The 20,550-nt window shown below is 46.8% G+C and overlaps 1 protein-coding gene and 1 long non-coding RNA gene across 8 annotated transcripts in view; one reads left to right on the plus strand and one right to left on the minus strand.

Annotated features, from left to right (window-relative positions):
• LOC102454429 (extracellular calcium-sensing receptor) overlaps positions 1–20,550 on the minus strand; it is a 171,795-nt gene that overhangs the window by 20,774 nt on the left and 130,471 nt on the right. For 5 of the 6 annotated variants that reach the window (XM_075904588.2, XM_075904550.2, XM_075904561.2 and 2 more), the window contains exon 5: positions 3,307–3,537. The exons of the other annotated variant lie outside the window; for it this stretch is intronic. In XM_075904588.2, the coding sequence (XP_075760703.2) occupies positions 3,307–3,537 (231 nt within the window). The remainder of the gene's footprint in view (positions 1–3,306; positions 3,538–20,550) is intronic. 6 annotated transcript variants of the gene reach the window in all.
• The window catches only part of LOC142819232 (uncharacterized), a 38,636-nt gene that overhangs the window by 1,543 nt on the left and 16,543 nt on the right, over positions 1–20,550 (plus strand). The window lies entirely within an intron of this gene.

Below are 20,550 nucleotides of genomic sequence, written 5' to 3' on the forward strand. Positions count from 1 at the left end.
CTATTGTGATGGGGCTCTCCATATGCATTATGAAATATGCTTATGATATGACTATAACATAAATGAGATATACTCTATGCAAGATGGCTCATATAAGGTACCATTGGAAAGGTTACGAATTGCTGAATATGATTATTCCATTTGTGTGCCTGTATCACGTCTGTGCCTGAAGTTAGGAATATTGACCTGTGTGTCTATATTTCATATTGGCTGCTTGGGTCACTCCCTCAGCTGACACTTCAGGTACTACAATAGGAAATCCAGAAAGAGCTGCTGGCCCATCAGTGAGGACAATGGTCTGTGAACAGGCTTGGCCTTCTTGGGGACACACCACACTACTATTGAGCCATGGATGCTAGAGAGTCAGGTCACCTGATACTAACTAGGGATGTAAAGTCCCAGTTAATCAGTTAACTGGTTAAATCTTAGATTTAACCAGTTAACTGATTAAACAGGCTGCTGCTGCAGCCCCTCCCCCCCACATGTGGGGTTCCCAACTGCCACTACCGCCCCCCATCATGTGTGAGGCTCCCGCTGTTTGCTCCCCTGCATGCGGGTTAGGCTGGCTCCTGACTCCCGTGGGGCTTGAGCAGACCTCTGTCTGTGGCGGGGGGCTCCTCTCAGGTACTGGTTAACCAGTATTGCTAAGCATCCCCCAATAAGCATCCCCCAGGTAAGTGGTTACCCATTCATATCCCTAATACTAACTTGCATCTTGGACTGCTGAATAGTTCCACAGGCGACTGGGGGGAAGGAAACAAAGGTTTCCCACCTTATGGGAATTCAATATAAGGTTGGGGAGGAAAACAATTATTGTTTTGAGCTGGCTTTACCTCTGCCTTCCCTCCCCAAAGGGATACTTGAAAACATCAGAAAAAAAAAAGAATGTAACTAAAAGGGTGGGGGAAGAACTGCTGGACCCAGGCCAGACAGGGCACCTTTGGCCTTTGAAGGCTTCTCTCTGAAATAATGTCTAGGTGTAACCACTCGTCTATTAGTTGTAACCAGTTTCTTTAGCCAATAGTTTAGATTGTGCACTTTGCATTTTTTTTTAGTAATTTGCCTTGTTCTGTTTGCTATCCCCTTCGCCACTTAAATGCACCTTTTCATAGTTAATAAATGTATTCCTGGTTTATCATATAATCTAGTTTATGTAATTTCAAGCTGGGGAAGGTGTGGGAGGATGTGCATATCCTCCTTCACATAGAATCATAGAATCATAGAACTGGAAGAGACCTCAGAAGGTCATCAAGTCCAGCCCCCTGCTCTAGGCAGGACCAATCCCAACTAAATCAACCCGGCCAGGGCTTTGTCAAGCCGAGACTTGAACACCTCTAGGGATGGAGACTCCACTACTTCCCTAGGTAACCCATTCCAGTGCGTCACTACCCTCCTACTGAAATAGTTTTCCCACTATCCAACCTGGACCTCTCCCACCACAACTTGAGACTATTGCTCCTTGTTCTGCCATCTGTCACTACTGAGAACAGCCTTTCTCCATCCTCTTTGGAACCTTCCTTCAGGAAGTTGAAGGCTGCTATCAAATCCTCCCTCACTCTTCGCTTCTGCAGACTAAACAGACCCAAGTCCCTCAGCCTCTCCTCATAAGTCATATGCTCCAGCCCCCTAATCATTTTGGTCGCCCTCCGCTGGACCCTCTCCAATGCGTCCACATCCTTTTTGTAGTGGGGGGCCCAGAACTGGACACAATACTCCAGATGTGGCCTCACCAAAGCCGAGTAAAGGGGAATAATGACATCTCTAGATGTTGAGAAAGGAAGTGAACTTCATATAACTTTGGCTTTGTACCCCATTGCGGAGGGGGGGGACATTTGGGTGCTGGAACAAGTCCCTTCATTTAAGCTGAGTCTTCCCAGAGCTGATCTCAGTGTCTGTTGTTCTGGAGCTAGGGGAGGCCTCCTTGTGAGCTTTTCTGGAGACTTTGTGCCTGGCTCAGCAAGACAAGGTTTAAGGATGGCCCAGGCTGGCAGAATAGGCTGACTCAGAGGTATTGCAGCACTTCAGCTGGCATCCCAAGGATCCCAAACTGTCACATCCATGGTACCTGAGTTTCTGGGGAAACCCTGAGCCTCAGCGCCTCTCCCATGGGGCTGGGGTGCAAGAGAAAGCCCGGAACTGCTTTTGTGGCTCAGTGCTTCCCAAGCTAAAAAAAGGTTCCTTGCCCCTGTCTTAATTGTTCACCAATTATGAAGTTTCATTTTAGAAAAGTATAAATTTCTGGTTGTGAATAGAACTTTCAACAGGCGAAACAAACAAAACTGATGCAGAATCTTCTTGAGCTTCAGGGAGACTGAAGCAATTGTTTGGGGGGTGAACTGTCCCATTCATTTCAACAGATGCTGACTCTGCTGCCAATGATATTATTAGGCTGAAAGATGCTAATGGCTGCAAGCAGTGGCTCTAGGAGCCTGTCTAGATTAATAGTGCCACTCAGTTTGCTGTGCACTCGGTGCTCATCTAAACAAGCCCTGAAATCCAAATTTAATCATAAAGCTCATTAAAACCAATGTGTGTATAAAGTACTCTCTCAGAGTGACCGGAAGGAACTGAGATATAAAGTAAAGGCATTTGAGAAAATGGAAGCTATTGCCTGAGACAACAGATGGCAAGGCAGGCCAGAGATACTTTAGGGAGGTAAACGGAAGTTTGCCCTTGTAGTAAATGAACAGGGCTGGATCAGGATATAGATTAAAGATTCTGGGCACTGGAGACAGGAAGTCAGCAGATGGCGTTCCAGCCTCCTGAAAGGAAAATATTCCCTGGGAGGAAGCAATGGGACAGTTTCTTGGGCACAGGGCTTACTAGTGTGGCAGTCCTGGGGAATTCAGAGTAAAAAAAGTACCTGCTGTTGTTTGTTTCTACTGTGCGCAAGGAAACAGGACTATGTGTACATTCTTTGTTGAAAAAAAAATCAAAATCCAGGAATATACCTGAATCATATAATCCATTTCTCTTCCTAACCAAAACAATGCTGCAACACACTGAATTTTGGCTAGCCACGGGGGCAAAACAGGGCAATGCTATTTTAAATGTCAGCATTGTTAACTATTTCAGTGCTCAACAAAGCATGTAAGGAAAGTAAGGAAGAATCATATTATGAAAGAGAGAGAGAGAGAAAGAGAGAGAACACTAGCCGAGGAGCATGAAGATAAATACATTAAGATGAATAAGCCCTTAATACCACATGGTGGCGAGAGAGAGAGAGATCTATCTTGAAGGAAGACTCGGTTTTAAAGATTTGGGAAATGCTGCAGTGAGGGGTTAAAGGTGACCTATGGCACTTACCTCCCTGGAGAATCCACTCCACAGGATTTTGTTTTCATTGATGAAGAGCCTCTCTCCCTTCCTGGCATAAACATTGTAGTGTCCGACCTCCTCAAACATGATAGAGCCGTCCTCTGGTGACAGGTGCCAATTGATTATCGAGTAATTCCCTATTAGGTCCCCAGACTCATCAAAATCCACTTGCTCCCCCATGTTACTGGTGAAATTTAAATGACGCAGATGCTTCAATACCTAGAGAGATATACAAAGATGCCTTGAATGTCTGCATGTAACAGCTCTTCCTTGGCACAGGTCTTCTCTGAACATCAGTACGTTCAACACAATACCCCAGACATCTGCTTCTTGAGGTGCTCAGAGCTCCAGCAGGCTCCTGTTTTCTGTACAAACCAGTCACTAAATGAGGACATCACACCACTTAGCCAGCCTGTTGCATACAAATCACACTCCACACCTTTGCTTGGATCTTCTCTGAACAATCAGTTTATTAACTAACATGGAGATATTACTCAACACTTTTTTTTCTTTATTTTATAAAAAATATGCTGTGTTTCAGATGAACCATTGAACCAAGTGCCTTTGTAACCTACACACTTAGGCTGTGTCTACACTGGCACCCTTTTCCGTAAAAGGGATGCTAATGAGACACTTCGGAATTGCAAATACCGCGGGGATTTAAATACCCCCTGCGGCATTTGCATGAACATGGCTGCCGCTTTTTTCCGGCTCGGGGTTTTGCCGGAGAAAAGCGCCAGTCTAGACGGGATCTTGCGGAAAACAAGCCCTTTTCCGCAAGATCCCTTATTCCTACTTTCAGGTAAGATCCCTTATTCCTACTTACACCTTCCCCATTTATATGCCCTAAAAATTGTGGCATTTCCCCAGAACTGTGGATCTGGCATCCTAGTCAAATTGCAATATGGATAATTATATTCTGCCTCTGTATATACTATACTCTCTGCAGTTTAGCTAGAGTACCCTTCACTTCCTGTCTTAACAAAAAACAGGACTATGTAGCACTTTAAAGACTAACAAGATGGTTTATTAGGTGATGAGCTTTCGTGGGCCAGACCCACTTCCTCAGATCAAATAGTGGAAGAAAATTGGCACAACCATATATGTTATAACATATATGGTTGTGCCAATTTTCTTCCACTATTTGATCTGAGGAAGTGGGTCTGGCCCACGAAAGCTCATCACCTAATAAACCATCTTGTTAGTCATTAAAGTGCTACATAGTCCTGTTTTTTGTTTCAGCTACACCAGACTAACACGGTTACAGTTCTATCACTTTCCTGTCTTAAATTCTCACTTGCTATTTATGTGAACAGTTAAACAAGCGTAGGAACACAGAAGCTGCCATAGCAGATAGGACCAGCTGTCCATTTAATATCTTATCTCTGACGGTGCCTAGTACCAGTTTTCATGTATCAAAGCAAAAAACCCTGTACTGACAGTAAAGGAACAATTTGCCTTCTGCTAATCCCTGCCAGTTAGTTGCTGCTTTATCCCTCAAGCGTGGCATTTATATCTCTTATAGTACTTTTTCCTATTTACAGTCACTGTAGATGTTCTCATAGCTCTTACTTTTCCATTATTTATTTGAAAATTACACTTCTATAATATATTTAAAAGAAGACACACAACTTGACTCCTAGGCACCTCCTGAACATCAGATATACATATATGATATAATCAAAAGAATCCAACGAGTAGCACGCTCCCCACTGCTGTGCACACAACCCCACACAGCAAATCAAATCAAAACCAGGCCTGCCCATCTAAGCCCTCCAGTCAAGCAGGAGGATGGAGGCAGTAACAGGGCTTCTTTTCTGCATCTGGAGTGCTGGGGAGTTCTCTGTGGATACGGAAGCAGATGACAGCTCTGGCACTACATAGCTGGGCCAGGCACGTGGCTGTAGGGGGCTGGAAGGAAGCATGGGTGCCGGTCCCCAGGGGTGCAGGGAATACTGTGGCACTCCGCTAAAGGTTGGTCTTCTGAGAGTGGCAATGGAGGTGGCAAAGTGGGAAATAATGGTTCTAGTGATAAACTGTCCTGTACTTCTACCCTGTTGCTACTTCTTGTAGACCGCCTCCATCTTTGCCCTCTATCTTTCTTCTGCCATTAGGCACTCATGCTCTGGCTGCACCTCTCTCATAGCGAGCTCTGGATAACTGGGGCATTGTTTCAGTTGGTCTGTCACCTTCTCCTCTACTGAGAGCTTCTAGAATGGATTTGTTGTGGGCAGTAGAGTTTGTGTGTGATGTGATACTAGACCCTGCACTGAGCAGATTCCCAAGCTTTCTGTTAGTATATTTCTCCAGTCTCATAACACCGAGCACGGGTCTTTATAACTTAATATGCTTTCATACCAGTTTCTTGGCAATCCTGACAGCTGCTTCTATCTATGTGCACCAATCCAGATCAGTGGGCTGTCGTTCTGACTCACTACATGGGCTAGGCATAATAGGAACTTCTCCTTTCTGGGTCAGGATGGCCGACAAACAGCCGGGCGGTTATACAGTTTGGCAGGGAAGGGCAACAAATAGACAAATAAGTTTATAGTTCAGTTGCCATGGCCTTGGGTCAGGGTGGGGCAGCAAACAAATGGAGAAGTCTATAGCAGTTTGAGGCTCAGGCCTGTCTGCAGGCTGAGTCGGGGGTCAGCTCTCCTAGCTGGGGGGTTTTTCCCTTCAAGGGGAACCTGCCACCCCAACTGGAGAGGTGGCATCAGCTGGTGCAGGGTTGGCTTTCCCTGGGCCGTTTCCTAATTTCCCCTGGCCTACATAGCATGACTGCTGCTTCTCAGGGACCTCCGGGAGCGTCAGCACCGGCAGGGTGTCCATAGGCTCAGGGTCTGGGTCCCTCCCTGGTCCTGGCAATGCAGCCCCAGCTCCGGGGCCTGGTGTGGGCTCTGGTCCCCTCGGTCCCTCCTTGGTTCCTGGTGGGGTTCGGAGTGGCGTTGGCCCTTCTCCAGGGTTGGGCAGTGGTCCCAGGGGCCCTATCTAGTCATCCCTTCGGGGTTGTGGCCATTGGGCCTCCCTCCTGGAGAGGCCAGGGAGAGTGTCTGCCTTTCTTGCCCGGTGGGATCTTACTGAGCTCTCAAGGCTCCTCTTATAATTCCAACCCCGCCCTTCCGCTTCCTGTGGGAGGGGCTGGATGGCTCTGGCCCCACCCACCAAGGGGTATTATGGAGGGCTTCCCCTTCTGGGTCAGCAGGCGGCCATGCTGACGCACTACACTATGCCACTGGACTGGCTGTACTGACTAATTAATTAATGAGCTTACTCTGATCAAGGATGCCTTGAGCAGTGTAAGGTCAGGTCTACACTAGAGTTGGAAGATGGGCTTAAGGTATGTAACTCCAGCTATGCAGAATATGTAGCTGGAGTCGGCTTATCGTAAGCCGAATTTGGCGGCATCCTCACAGTGGGAGAGCAATGAGAGCAAATGCTCCCATCACTTCCTTTACTCCTTGCAACTGTGAGGAGTACAGGTACTGGCTGGAGCTGCCCTCAGCGTACCACTGACGGGTCTATATTAGACCCAGTAAATCAAACACCCGAATGTTGATCTCCAGCGTGGTAACCGGATCAGCTTTTACATCATCCATCTGAATCTGTGTTGGGGATGGGGAAAGGAGAGGGTTAGCTAGCACACATAACAATGAAATCTGAGGACACTTTAATTGGCTTTCTGGTTGTGAGACTTAAGACTATCATTTGGTTTCAGTACAAAAATATTTAGCTAGCTAAGCTGATTGAATTGGTGAGAGTTAAGTTTTCTAATTGGGGTTTGTAACTAAACTGGCAGCAACCTCCTTGGATTCCTCTCCTCAGATTTGTGAGAGATTGATTACCTGCTGCATTGATCTGATGATTTGACTAAACCGATAGTTTAATTCCAATCCAATATTGATTCTGATTAGTTGACTTTGATTTGATAAACTGCATTGTTAAATTTTGAGATAAGTTTAGTAGTGTTTATAGTAGTTTAGCCTTAGTGATTTTTTTGTGTTATGTTTGTTAATTAACTTTATAAAATTAAAATTTATAAAAAGAATACTTAATCATATTCTTTTCAATGACTACCAAGAATCAGAACCTTTAACTCAGTATCTTGGTTGGCATCAGTCAGTCTATCTAAGAATTGAATCATCTTCCTCTAAGTTAACCACATGAAACATTTTGGGCCTTACAGAGACATGCTACAGCATCAAGATGGCAAGAGTGAAGGATAAATAAAAATAGATTAAAGTATTTAAATTGATTTTTTCCATTTATTTTAAATATAAGGCTTTACAAATAAACCTATCTAAAATAAATGTGAAATTAACAACATATGCCTAAACATATTATAATTAATTAAAATTATTTTAATCAAACAGAAGACAATATTAAGAAGTATGTGTTTGCTGCCAAGTTTGCCACTGAACTGGTAAAAGTTGAAGGCTAAGCATCGGGCACCAGAGGTTTTGATGTGCTAAACCAGCTTTCAATAGCAACATCCTCTTCTGTAAATGCAAACAGAATATTTTCTTCGCGTCAGTTTATTCAACTCAGTTCATTCAACTCATTCAGTTTATTCAAACCTAAAAAGCCGTCTTGGGTAGCTTGTGTTCCTATCCCAATTTATGAATTAAAAGCTAGTCAAGAGAGGATAAGATCATTTAGTTCTAAAATCCTGAAGGATGTGGGTAACTAGAAACAGTGTATTGTAATTCACGACTTACACATAATAAATAAATGCTGAGGTAGTTGTAGTTAATAACAAATTTAAAATACTATTTTGACACTTTTAAATTAAATCTGAATTTCTATCCATATAAAACTTGACACAAATCACAAATAAAAAACATGAATCCTAATCTATTTAAATACAAAAATACTCGACTCACCATTTTCTAACAATAATGTAAAATGTAAAATTGTCCCGCCGCCCTCATCCTCCGGGGCGAGAAAAGCTGCTCCGCGTCTCCCTGGACTGCTGGGGGGAGCCCCCCCCAGCAGACCAGGGAGACGCGGAGCAAAGCCGCGGCGGACCCGGGCGGCGGGACCGCGGCGCGTCTGGGTGGTCCCGCTGCCCGGGTCCTCCGCGGCTTTGCTCCATGTCCCCCTGGTCTGCTGGGGGCCCAGAGCAGGTTTTCTCGCCTGCAGAGGACCCGGGCGGGGGGACTGCCCAGACGCACCGCGGTCCTGCCGCCCGGGTTGTCCGCGGCTTTGCTCCGCGTCTCCCTGGTCTGCTGGGGGCCCACAGCAGACCAGGGAGATGTGTAGCAAAACCGTGGAGGATCCGGGCGGTGGGACTGTGGCGAGTGTGAGCGGTCTCCCCGCCCGGGTCCTTTGCGGCTTTGCTCTGCGTCTCCCTGGTCTGCTGGGGGGGGGGGGGGCGCAGCTAGTGAACACCCCCCCCCCCCAGCAGACCAGGCTTTTCTCGGGACGCCTGTGGTAGAGCAGCTGGGGCGCTGCTGGTTGGTCCCCCAGAGCCGCTCTTGGCGCTAGTGGACCAACCGGGCAGCACCCCAGCTACACTGCCCCAGGCGTCCCCAAGTCAGCCGCTGCTGAAACTGACCAGCGGCTGACTACAGGAAGCCCGAGGCAGAGTTGCTCTGCCCTGGGCTTCCTGGAATCAGCTGCTGATCAATTTCAGCAGCAGCTGACTTGTGGTCGCCTGGGGTAGAGCAGCTGGGGCGCTGCCGGGTAGGTCCCCGCAGCGCCGCACCTCGGCGCTGCGTGGACCTACCCGGCAGCGCCCCAGCTGCTCTGTCCCAGGCATCCAGATTCAGCCGCTGTTGAAACTGATCAGCGGCTGATTCCAGGAAGCCCGGGGCAGAGCAACTCTGCCTCGGGCTTCCTGTAGTAAGCTGCTGGTCAGTTTCAGCAGCGGCTGAATCTAGACGCCAGTTCCGACTTACATACAGATTCAACTTAAGAACAAACCTACAGTCCCTATCTTGTATGTAACCAGGGGACTGCCTGTAATCTATTTCGAAATTTGAAATAGAGCACTATTCAAACAAGTCCCTTAATCCTTGTGGAATGAGTTTTACCGGGACATCAGAACAGCCTGCTCATTATTTCAATTACATTTTGAAATAATGAGTGCATTGTCAAGATGCAGATAATGGTATTTTGGGATTCTGGAAGTATCCTGAAATAGTGCCACAGATGTACTTTAGTGTAAAAGCTATATTTGGTTGCAAATTCTGTGTTTTACTAGTTGCCAACAAATGAGAATCAACTCTTCTTCAGGAAAATGACAAATGCAAAACATGATTAAAATCAGTTATTTAAATCAAGGTTTTCTACTTGCTAGTTTAAATAATGATTAATCAGTGATTTGAACAGCTTTGCTTTAAGTCATAGAGTCACGCAGGTGAGCATTACATGATGCCTGTCTTTAGGTATTTACTGCCTTTACAAAGAACACCATTAATCATGTTCAGCTCTTCTCTATTTGTTTAATATTGATGAATAGTAAGTGGCATCTCTTCCCCTCTCTTTGCCTGGTCTGACATAATGACCATTGTAAGTGCAATGTCAGTTTGGATAGGTCACTATATGTGCAGAAGACACATATTGTTACATGAATATACTCTGAAAATTTCATAATCAAGAGTCACTATCTTTTGGGCACTGCTGCTGTGGATAAAAAGTCTGCAATGAATATCAAGGACACTCTTTTTCCTTGTATGTCCAAGAGATATGTTTGAATTTTCATAAATCTCCTTTGAAAACATTGTGGAGTTGATAACAAAGGTTTTTTTGAAAGTGGTGTCCAAAGATTTGTGGTCACTGTTCACATGGATATGAACATGTCACACAAGATACTAGTCAAACTTGCAGTATGCAAAAAGAGTAGTCTGCATTCCTCCTCACTTTGAGCACAGTTAACTTTGTAGCAAAGAGTGTTCTAAAAACACATATTACTGGCTGATCCTCTTGTAATCATGCTGCTCTGAATCCATATTCAATGGCACCACACTGAATAGTTACAGATTCTTTCACATATTCTATGACTAGATGATTAAGTCACTTAATTCTTAAATTTCTTAGAAACCATCCTGCTGTTGGGATATCTACTTCCACCCTACATCTTTAAGGGGTCCTTTGATCTGGAAAAAGTTATGTCAGGAAGTTGAATAGATAATGAGCAGATCCCATAAAGTGCTGCATGTCTTGCATGCTTCATGAACAGCAGCCCCCTGCTGCTAGAAGGTGTCCAATATACAACACTGATGACAGGCACAGTCCCATGTATTTCTTACATAAGAACATAAGAACGGCCGTACTGGGTCAGACCAAAGGTCCTTCTAGCCCAGTATCCTGTCTGCCGACAGTGGCCAGCACAAGGTGCCCCAGAGAGGGTGGACCGAAGACAATGATCAAGCGATTTGTCTCCTGCCATCTCTCTCCAGCCTCTGAAAAACAGAGGCCAAAGACATCATTTTATCCCCTGGCTAATAGCCTTTTATGGACCTAACCTCCATGAAATTATCTAGCTTCTCTTTAAACTCTATTATAGTCCTAGCCTTCACAGCCTCCTCTAGCAAGGAGTTCCACAGGTTGACTACACGCTGTGTGAAGAAGAACTTTCTTTTATTCGTTTTAAACCTGCTACCCATTAATTTCATTTGGTGTCCTCTAGTTCTTCTATTTAGGGAACTAATAAATAACTTTTCTTTATCGGCCCTCTCCACACCACTCATGATTTTATAGACCTCTATCATATCCCCCCTCAGTCTCCTCTTTTCTAAACTGAAAAGTCCCAGTCGCTTTAACCTCTCCTCATATGGGACCTGTTCCAAACCCCTCATCATTGTAGGAGTAACGGTAGTTCGAACAGGGTTCGAACGAGCGGGAATTTAAAAATGGCGGAGCCCCGCTTATGCAAATGAAGCCCGGGAAATTCAAATCCCGGGCTTCATTTGCAATTGCGGTATGCCTACATTACCCTCCTATTTCGAATTAGGAGGGTAGTGTAGACATACCCTTTCTGACTACAGCTTAGAGAATCTCTATCAATGGATTCTTCTCTAAGAGAAGTCTCCCTCCGATTTACGTGCTTCTCCGCACCAATCGGCTTTCCCCCATCTCTTAGTTTAAAAACTGCTCTACGGCCTTTTTAATGTTTAGTGCCAGCAGTCTGGTTCCACCCTGGTTTAGGTGGAGCCCATCCTTCCTGTATAGGCTCCCCCTCTCCCAGAAGTGTCCCCAGTTCCTAATAAATCTAAACCCCTCTTCCCTACACCATTGTCTCATCCACGCATTGAGACTCTGAAGCTCTGCCTGCCTACCTGGCCCTGCGCGTGGAACTGGAAGCATTTCCGAGAATGCCACCATAGAGGTCCTGGATTTCAGTCTCTTTCCTAGCAGCCTAAATTTAGCCTCCAGGACATCTCTCCTACCCTTCCCTATGTCATTGGTACCAACATGTACCACGACCACCGGCTCCTCCCCAGCACTACACATAAGTCTATCTAGATGCCTCGAGAGATCCGCAACCTTCGCACTAGGCAGGCAAGTGACCACACGGTTCTCCCGGTCATCACAAACCCAACTACCTATGTTTCTAACGATCGAATCACCCACTACTAACACCTGCCTCTTCCTAACTGGCACTCCCTCCCCCTCAGAGGTATCCTCAGTGCGAGAGGATACCGCAACATCCTCTAGGAGGAGGGTCCCAACTACGGGATTATTTCCCTCTGCTCCCATTGAATGCTCTGTTCCCTTGAGACTTTCATCCTCCTTAAGAGCACTGGGGCTCTCAGACTGGAGGTGGGACAGTACTACAGTGTCCCGGAAAGTCTCATCAACATAGCTCTCTGCCTCCCTTAGCTCCTCCAGTTCAGCCACCCTGGCCTCCAAAGCCCGAACTCGGTCTCTGAGGGTCAGGAGCTCCTTGCAACGAGTGCACACAGACGCCACCCGCCCACTGGGCAGGTAATCATACATATTACACTCGACGCAATAAACAGGATAGCCCCCACTCTGCTGCTGGGCTTCTGTCTCCATTTTTCTAATGAATAAGTTTAAGTGTAAACTGGGATTCTCTTTAAACCTCTGGAATATAGATTTTAAGAGTTATGTTTTTAAAAAGGTCCGAAGTCAGTAGTGCCCTCTAACCTCCCCCTCAAAACTCCCTCTCCAAACTCTCCTGTTAGCTGTTCCTGTTTGCAAGCTCCCTGGTCGCTGAGTCACAGGCTTATATAGCTCTGGTAGCCCCTCCCCCTGACTGAGGCTCAGCCAATTAACAGAGGCTTCTGGGTTTCAAACTTTTTAGAAGCTCCTTCAAACAAACAAACAATCAAACAAACAAACCAAACAGACAAACACAAGCTCAGAACACAGCAAATAACTCCTCCACACACAAACACACACTTCAGACAGCCACTTACCACAAGGGTCCCGTTTTTACTCCTCTTTTACCTGGAGAACTCCCTCTCCAAACTCTCCTGTTAGCTGTGCTTCATGAACAGCAGCCCGCTGCTGCTAGAAGGTGTCCAATATACGACACTGATGACAGGCACAATCTCATGTATTTCTTATTCAGTCACTGACATGCGCTACAAAGATTTCTGCCATGGTACAATAATGATCAGCAATAGACTCTGTGTGTATGTCGACACTGTCATGTAATGAATTGAACATATCATGCCAGCTGATCTGGTCTGGCAAGGATTGAGCTAAGTAGCCGTGTATTGTGATGTAGGCATTTAGACTCTGGCTGGAGCCTGCAATGTGTGAGGGTTTCAGAGGTCAGACAGAAGCCCGCGCCTGAACATTTTTATTGGAAAATATAGTGCCAAACTATAACTTGGGAAATAAGGACAACCCAGGGAGTTTCAGGCCAGTCCTCTTAACTTCAGAACCCAGAAAGATAATGGAGCAAATAATTAATAATAATTATTAATAATTGTATACACCTAGTAGATGATAAGGATCACCTTATTAAATAACAGTAAGCATGGATTTATCAGAAACAAGTCATGTTAAACCAAACAATAGCCCTCTTTGATAGGGTAACAAGCCATGTAGATTGGGGAAAGCAGTAGATGTGGTATATCTTGACTTTAGTAAGACTTTTGATATTATCTTGCATGATCTTCTCATAAACAAACCGGGGAAATACAACCTAGATGAAAAGTAACAGAGAAATAGCCATGTTAGTCTGATTTTGGTAAAACAAACAAAAAACCCCAGTCATGTAGCACTTTAAAGACTAACAAGATGGTTTATTAGGTGATGCGCTTTCATGGAGCAGACCCACTTTTTCAGAGCATATTCACTTTCACGAAAGCACATCAGCTAATAAACCATCTTGTTAGTCTTTAAAGTGCTACATGACTGGGGTTTTTTGTTTAACCTAGATGAAGTTATTATAAGGTGGGTGTAGTTGGATAACGGTTTTCAGAGAGTAGGTATCAGTGGTTCACAGACAAGATGGATGGACATAGAGAATGGGCTTAGGGCAGGGGGTGCTGAAGTTAAGGCAGGTGGGAAGTGCAGGATTCAGGGCAGGGGCTCAGGACAGGGAGCTAGGAGGTGGGTGAGTGGGCTTACCAGGGCCACACATGACAGCAAGGTTGGCACTGGTCTGCAGGAGGCTGGGGCAGCGCTCCCCTGCCAGCGCTCCCTGCCCAATTTCCCACTCTTGTGGCATGCAGGCTGTCTGGGGTGGGGCAAGGCTCCGGGGGTTTCTTCCCTCTAGCTATCACCCCCACTTCAGCAGCCCACCTGTGGCCTTCAGGATATCTGGGGAGGGGTCAGGATCTGGGGGCTGCCCCCTCCTCTGCCTTACCTGCAATCTGCAGGCTCTCCACGAGGGAGGCAGGCTCCAGGTTAGGGGCAGGTGGGCTCCTTACTAGTGTGCTGGCAGGCACTCCCTTGATGCTGCAGTTGCCCCGTAACTTTCTTTTGATTGATATAAACAGATTTAACACTTGGAATTTCTCACTATAAGCATGTTTTCTAATCTGCTAGTCATTTTTGTGGCTCTTCTCTGCACCTTCTCCAATTTATCAATATCCTTCATGAATTGTGGACTCTAGATCTGGACCCAGTGTTTCAGTAATGATTGCATCAGTTCCAAATACGGAGGCAGTATTACCTCCTTACCTCTGCATGTTTATCACCTGACATCTGTTGGGAAAGCAGTACACAGACAATCCAGGAAGTTTTTGGAGAATGTTGGGAATAACTGCTTCGTACAAGTGCTGAAGGAACTGACATGGGGCCATGCGCAGCTTGACCTGCTGCTCACAAACAGGGAGGAACTAGTAGGGGAAGTAGAGGTGGGTGACAACCTGGGAAGCAGTGATCATGAGATGGTCGAGTTCAGGATCCTGACCAAAGGAAGAAAGGAGAGCAGCAAAATACACACCCTGGACTTCAGAAAAGCAGACTTTGACTCCCTCAGAGAACTGATGGACAGGATTCCCTGGGATGCTAACATGAAGGGGAAAGGAGTCCAGGAGAGCTTGCAGTATTTTAAAAAAACCTTATTAAAGGCACAGGAAGAAACCATCCCAATGTGCAGTAAGAAAAGCAAATATGGTAGGCGACCAGATTGGTTTACCGGGGAAATCTCTGATAAGCTTAAACACAAAGAGGAAGCTTACAAGAAGTGGAAACTTGGACAGATGACTAGGGAGGGGCATAAATATATTGCTAGAGAATGCAGGGGTGTAATCAAGAAGTCCAAAGTGCAACTGGAATTGCAGCTAGCAAGAGATGTGAAGGGTAACAAGAAAGGTTTCTACAGGCATGTTAGCAATAAGAGGGTGATCAGAGACGGTGTGGGGCCCTTAATGGATGAGGGAGGTAACCTAGTGACATATGATGTGGGAAAAACTGAAGTACTCAATGCTTTCTTTGCCTCTGTCTTCACAGACAAAGTCAGCTCCCAAACTAATGCACTAGGCAATGCAGTATGGGAAGGTGGTAGGCAGCCCCTGTTGAAGAAAGAACAGGTTAGGAACTATTTAGAAAAGCTAAACATACACAAATCCATGAGTCCAGATTTAATGCACCCGAGGGTACTGAGGGAGTTGGAAAATGTCATTGCAGAGCCTTTGGCCATTATCTTTGAAAACTCGTGGAGATCAGGAGAGATCCCGGATGATTGGAAAAAGGCAAATGTAGTGCCCATCTTTTAAAAAGGGAAGAAGGACAATCCAGGGAACTACAGATCAGTCAGCCTTATTTCAGTCCCTAGAAAAATCATGGAGGGGATCCTCAAGGAATCCATTTTGAAGCACTTGGAAGACGGGAAAGTGATCAGGAACAGTCAACATGGATTCACCCAGGGCAAGTCGTGCCTGACCAATCTGATTAGCTTCTATGATGAGGTAACTGGCTCGGTGGACATGGGAAAGTCAGTGGATGTGATATACCTTGACTTTAGCAAAGCTTTTGATACCGTCTCCCACAATATTCTTGCCAGCAAGTTAAGCGAATATGGATTGGATATGTGGATGGTAAGATGGTTAGAAACCTGGCTAGACTTTTGGGCCCAATGGGTAGTGATCAATGGCTCGATGTTAGGTTGGCAGTCGGTTTCTAGCGGAGTGCCCGAAGGATCAGTTCTAGGACTGGTTTTGTTCAATATCTTTATTAATGACGTGGATGAGGGGATGGATTGCACCCTCAGCAAGTTTGCAGATGACACTAAGCTAGGGGGAGAGGTAGATATGCTGGAGGGCAGGGATAGGGTACAGAGTGACCTAGACAGATTAGAGGACTGGGCCACAAGAAATCTGATGAGGTTCAACAAGGACAAGTGTAGAGTCCTGCATTTGGGACAGAAGAATCCCAAGCACTGTTACAGGCTAGAGACCGACTGGCTAAGAAGAAGTTCTGCAGAAAAGAACCTGGGAATTACAGTGGATGAGAAGCTGGATATGAGTCAACAGTGTGCCCTTGTAGCCAAGAAAGCTAATGGCATATTAAGTTGCATTAGGAGGAGCATTGCCTAGAGAAGTGATTCTTCCCCTTTATTCAGCTCTGGAGAGGCCACTTCTGGAGTACGGTGTCCAGTTCTGGGCCCCTCACTATAGAAAGGATGCGGATGCATTGGAGAGGGTTCAGCAGAGGATGACCAAAATGATTAGGGGGCTGGAGCACATGACCTATGAGGAGAGACTGAGGAATTTGGGTCTGTTTAGTTTGCAGAAGAGAAGAGTGAGGGGAATTTGATAACACCCTTCAAATTCCTGAAAGGAAGTTCCAAAGAGGATGGAGAAAGGCTGTTCTCAGTAGTGACAGATGGCAGAACAAGGAGCAATAGTCTCAAGTTACAGTGGGGAGGTCTAGGTTGGATATTAGGGAAAACTATTTCCCTAGGAGGGTGGTGAAGCACTGCAATGGGTTACCTAAGGAGACGGTGAAATCTCCATCTCTAGAGGTGTTTAAGTTTCGGCTTGACAAAGCCCTGGCTGGGTTAATTTAGTTGGGATTAGTCCTGCTTTGGGCAGAGGGCTGGACTTGGTGACTTCCTGAGGTTTCTTCCAGCTCTATGATTCTATGATTTTATCTTAGCCCTTTTGGCCACAGTGTCTTACTGAGGGTTCATGTTAAGGTGCGTACCATCTTAACTCTTCAAGTCTTTTTCAGAGTCACTGCTTCCCCCACCCTCTGGCTACGTCTACACTGGCCCCTAAAAACGGGAAAGCGATGCAAATCAGGTAAGTCAGCACAGGGAAATCCGCGGGGGATTTAAATATCCCCCGCGGATTTAAATAAACATGTCCGCCGCTTTTTTTCCGGCTTGGGGAAAAGCCGGAAAAAAAGCGTCTAGACTGGCAAGATCCTCCGGAATAAAGCCCTTTTCCGGAGGATCTCTTATTCCTACCTTCAGGAATAAGAGATCCTCCGGAAAAGGGCTTTATTCCGGAGGATCTTGCCAGTCTAGACGCTTTTTTTCCGGCTTTTCCCCAAGCCGGAAAAAAAGCGGCGGACATGTTTATTTAAATCCGCGGGGGATATTTAAATCCCCCGCGGATTTCCCTGTGCTGACTTACCTGATTTGCATCTCTTTTCCGTTTTTAGGGGCCAGTGTAGACATAGCCTCTAAGTATTGCCTGCATTCTTCATTCCTAGAGTAGTGAGAAGTACAGACATGATTTTACCTCTTTAGCCAGCATTGGTGAAATGGATACTAGAATACTGCATCCAGTGCCCATGTTTTAAAAAGAATATTGAAAAACTGGCCAGGGTGCAGAGTACAGCCGTAACTATGATGTGAGTGCTGGAAAGAAAATGCCTTGCAGCGAGAAACGTAAGGAACTCAACTATCACAAAGAAGCTCAAGATGTGACTTGGTCAAGGTGTAGAACAGAAGCGTGCAGGAAGCAGTCTGCAGGCTGAATGTGGTTCACCAGGGTTAGCCTCTGGCAGGTCGCCAAATGTTTACTTGCACATTTGTAGGTATGGCACCTTGTAGCTCCCATTGGCCACGGTTCACTGTTCCCGACCAATGGGAGCTGCGTTAAGCCATGTCCCAGCCTGAACCGCTGCTCATAGCTTCCATTGGCCAAAAATGGTGAACTGCGGCCAATCAGAGCTGCAAGTGTCCATAGCTATGGATATACAGGTAACAACGCATCTGGCAGCCCACCAAGGGTTAATCCTGAGAACCACTTATTGCCCATTCCTGGTTTATAAAGTACCTAAAGGGGAAGAAAATAGCATATACTGAAGGGATCTTTAATTTAGCAGAGAAAGACATAGGAAAAACCAATGGCTGTAAGTTAAACCCAGTCAAATTCAAATTTGAAATCTGGTGCAAATTTTTAACAGTGAAGATGATTAGCTAGTGGAACAAACTACCAAAGGAGGTGATAAATTCTCCACCTCTTGAAATCTTCAGATCAAGAGTGGATCCTTTCTGGAAGACAGGCACTAGCCAAGCAGAAATTACTGGGCTCAGCAGATGACTAGATTTAATTCTACATCCTGTGTATATAGAAGTTCTGACTAGATCAGTGGTTTTCAAAGTCTGGGTTGTGGCTTGTAAGTCGCTGGCTGGCAGCAAGATGCTTTGCTTACTCCCATCAGCAAATATGACCACTTGCCGCTCCTGTTGGCTGTGGAGCTTCATTCCTGGTCAATGGGATCTGTGGGAAACAATGGCCTAACCTGTGCCACTTTCTAAGGCTCTCACTGGGAGCTGCAATAGCTATGCCTGCAGACGTTCAGACAGGGATAAAAATAACTTAAGTTTCTTATAGGTACTGTTGTGTCACACCCCTACTGAGGGGGCCTTAGGCAAGCAAATTGGGGGGGTGCAAGAATCAGGATAGGAGTTTAGAGTTGTAGGGGGCTATGTGGGGGTGCAGGAGTTAGGGTTGGAGGTGTGAGGAGGGACTCAGGGTAGAAGGTTAGAGGTATGGGGGGTGCAGGAGTCAGGGTTGGGAGTGGAGCAATTCAGGAGTCAGGGCAGGGGATTGGGAATGTGGGGGGGCTCAGAGCAGGGGACTGGGGTGTGGAGGGGTGAATATGAGAGGGGGCAAGGGTGCCATTTCTGGAGGATGGGGGCGGGGGAGTGGGCTGCAGCCACACATACCGGGACGCTGCTGCTCTTCTTCCCCTTCCCCTGACTATTAAGATATTTAAGAGCAGGTTGGCCAGACACCTATCAGGGATGGTCTAGAGTGGTACTGAGGGCAGGGGACTGGACTCAGTGACCTCTGGAGGTCCCTTCCAGTCCTAGTGTTCTATGATTCTATGATTAGAGAGCGAGGGAAAACGGCACAGCTGGTGTGCATTCCTCTCACTCCCGGCTGCTGCAGGGAGGGGCCGAGGAGTAATTCACACACGTTGTGCACTTTCCCCTCATTGCCTGGTTGTCAAGGGACGGGGAAGAAGAGCAGTAGCATCCTGGATTGTACGGTTGCACTTCCCTGCCCTCTCAAAATGGCACCCGGTGGAGGTGGCTCTGGGGGCTGGGGCAATCTCAGACAGGGGTGGGGGGCAAACCCAGCCAGCCCCTTTCATCTGCCTGGATGCCTGCTGCTTAGCAGGGCAACCTGCAGGAAGCCCCAGAGCTTGGCCTGGAGCACGCCCTGCCTCTTCCTGCAGCCAAGCGCCCCAGCCAGCCGGCTTCTTGCCAAAGCAGTGCACTGGCTTACTTTCACCCGTGTGTTCAGGCAGACAAAGCAGCTTGCAGCCAGCCGGCAGCATATCCTTACAACCTGCGACCTAGACTATGAAAAACCCTGGGCTAGATGATCTAATTCAATCCCTTATTGCCTGCCTGTTATATCACATCTTGATCTTCTTTCTGATTGCTGAGCTCCTTACATTTCTCACTGCAAGGCATTTTCTTTCCAGCACTCAAATCATTGCTATGTCTATTCCCTGCACTCTGTCCAATTTTTCAATGTTCTTTTTAAAACAAGGACTCTGGGACTGGGTGCAGTATTCCAGTATCCGTTTCACCAATGCCGGATAAATAGGTAACATCACCTATGGATCGATTCATTCTGATTACAGGCAGTCCCCGAGTTACGCGGATCCGACTTATGTCAGATCCGTACTTACGAATGGGGCTTTTCTCGCCCCGGAGGACGCGGGCGGCGGGACTGCCCAGACACGTCGAGGTCCCACCGCCCGCGTCCTCCGGGATGAGAAAAGCTGCTCCGCATCTCCCTAGTCTGGTGGGGGGGGGCCCAGCATCCTTCTGTGACCCATACATGCCAGGTCCTGCACTGGCGGCATCCCACAAAGAGAGAACTTCTATCCCTGCACACTGGAAGTGGGGGCGGGGGGAGGGGAGGTGTTGCCAGAGTAGGTGTGTGTGAGCTGCAGACACTACTTGCTGGAGAGAGTGCTACTGGGTTCCCCATCTCCTTATCCTCCTCCCGGCAGGTTCCCATGAACAATATCAGTCTCCTCTGCCTCACCACGCTTGACTGGGAGTGGATGCTGACTGAGTGAGGGCATGACCCTGTGCCGTCTGCAGCACTGCTGTGCAGTTCCATAACCTCAGCCTCCTTAGTGGTGGCTGTCGTGGGAAGGTGTCCCCTCAGGGAGGCCAGAGTAAGGCAGGCCTCTCCAGGAACCTTGTGAGAAGGACTGAAGGGTTCCGGTGTGAGAGCGTCATGGAGCTGAGTGCTCCGGACTGGCGCTCCATGTGCACCCATGTGAACAAGCTGACATGTGATCCTCCAGGCTGACTAGGCTCAGAGAGGAGTGTGCAGCCCCTCAGCTGCCCCCACATGTAGATAGGGAAAATTATAGAAC

This window comes from Pelodiscus sinensis, chromosome 1, assembly GCF_052426305.1.
Source record: "Pelodiscus sinensis isolate ZL-2025 chromosome 1, ASM5242630v1, whole genome shotgun sequence".
Classification (NCBI taxonomy): Eukaryota; Metazoa; Chordata; order Testudines; family Trionychidae; genus Pelodiscus; species Pelodiscus sinensis.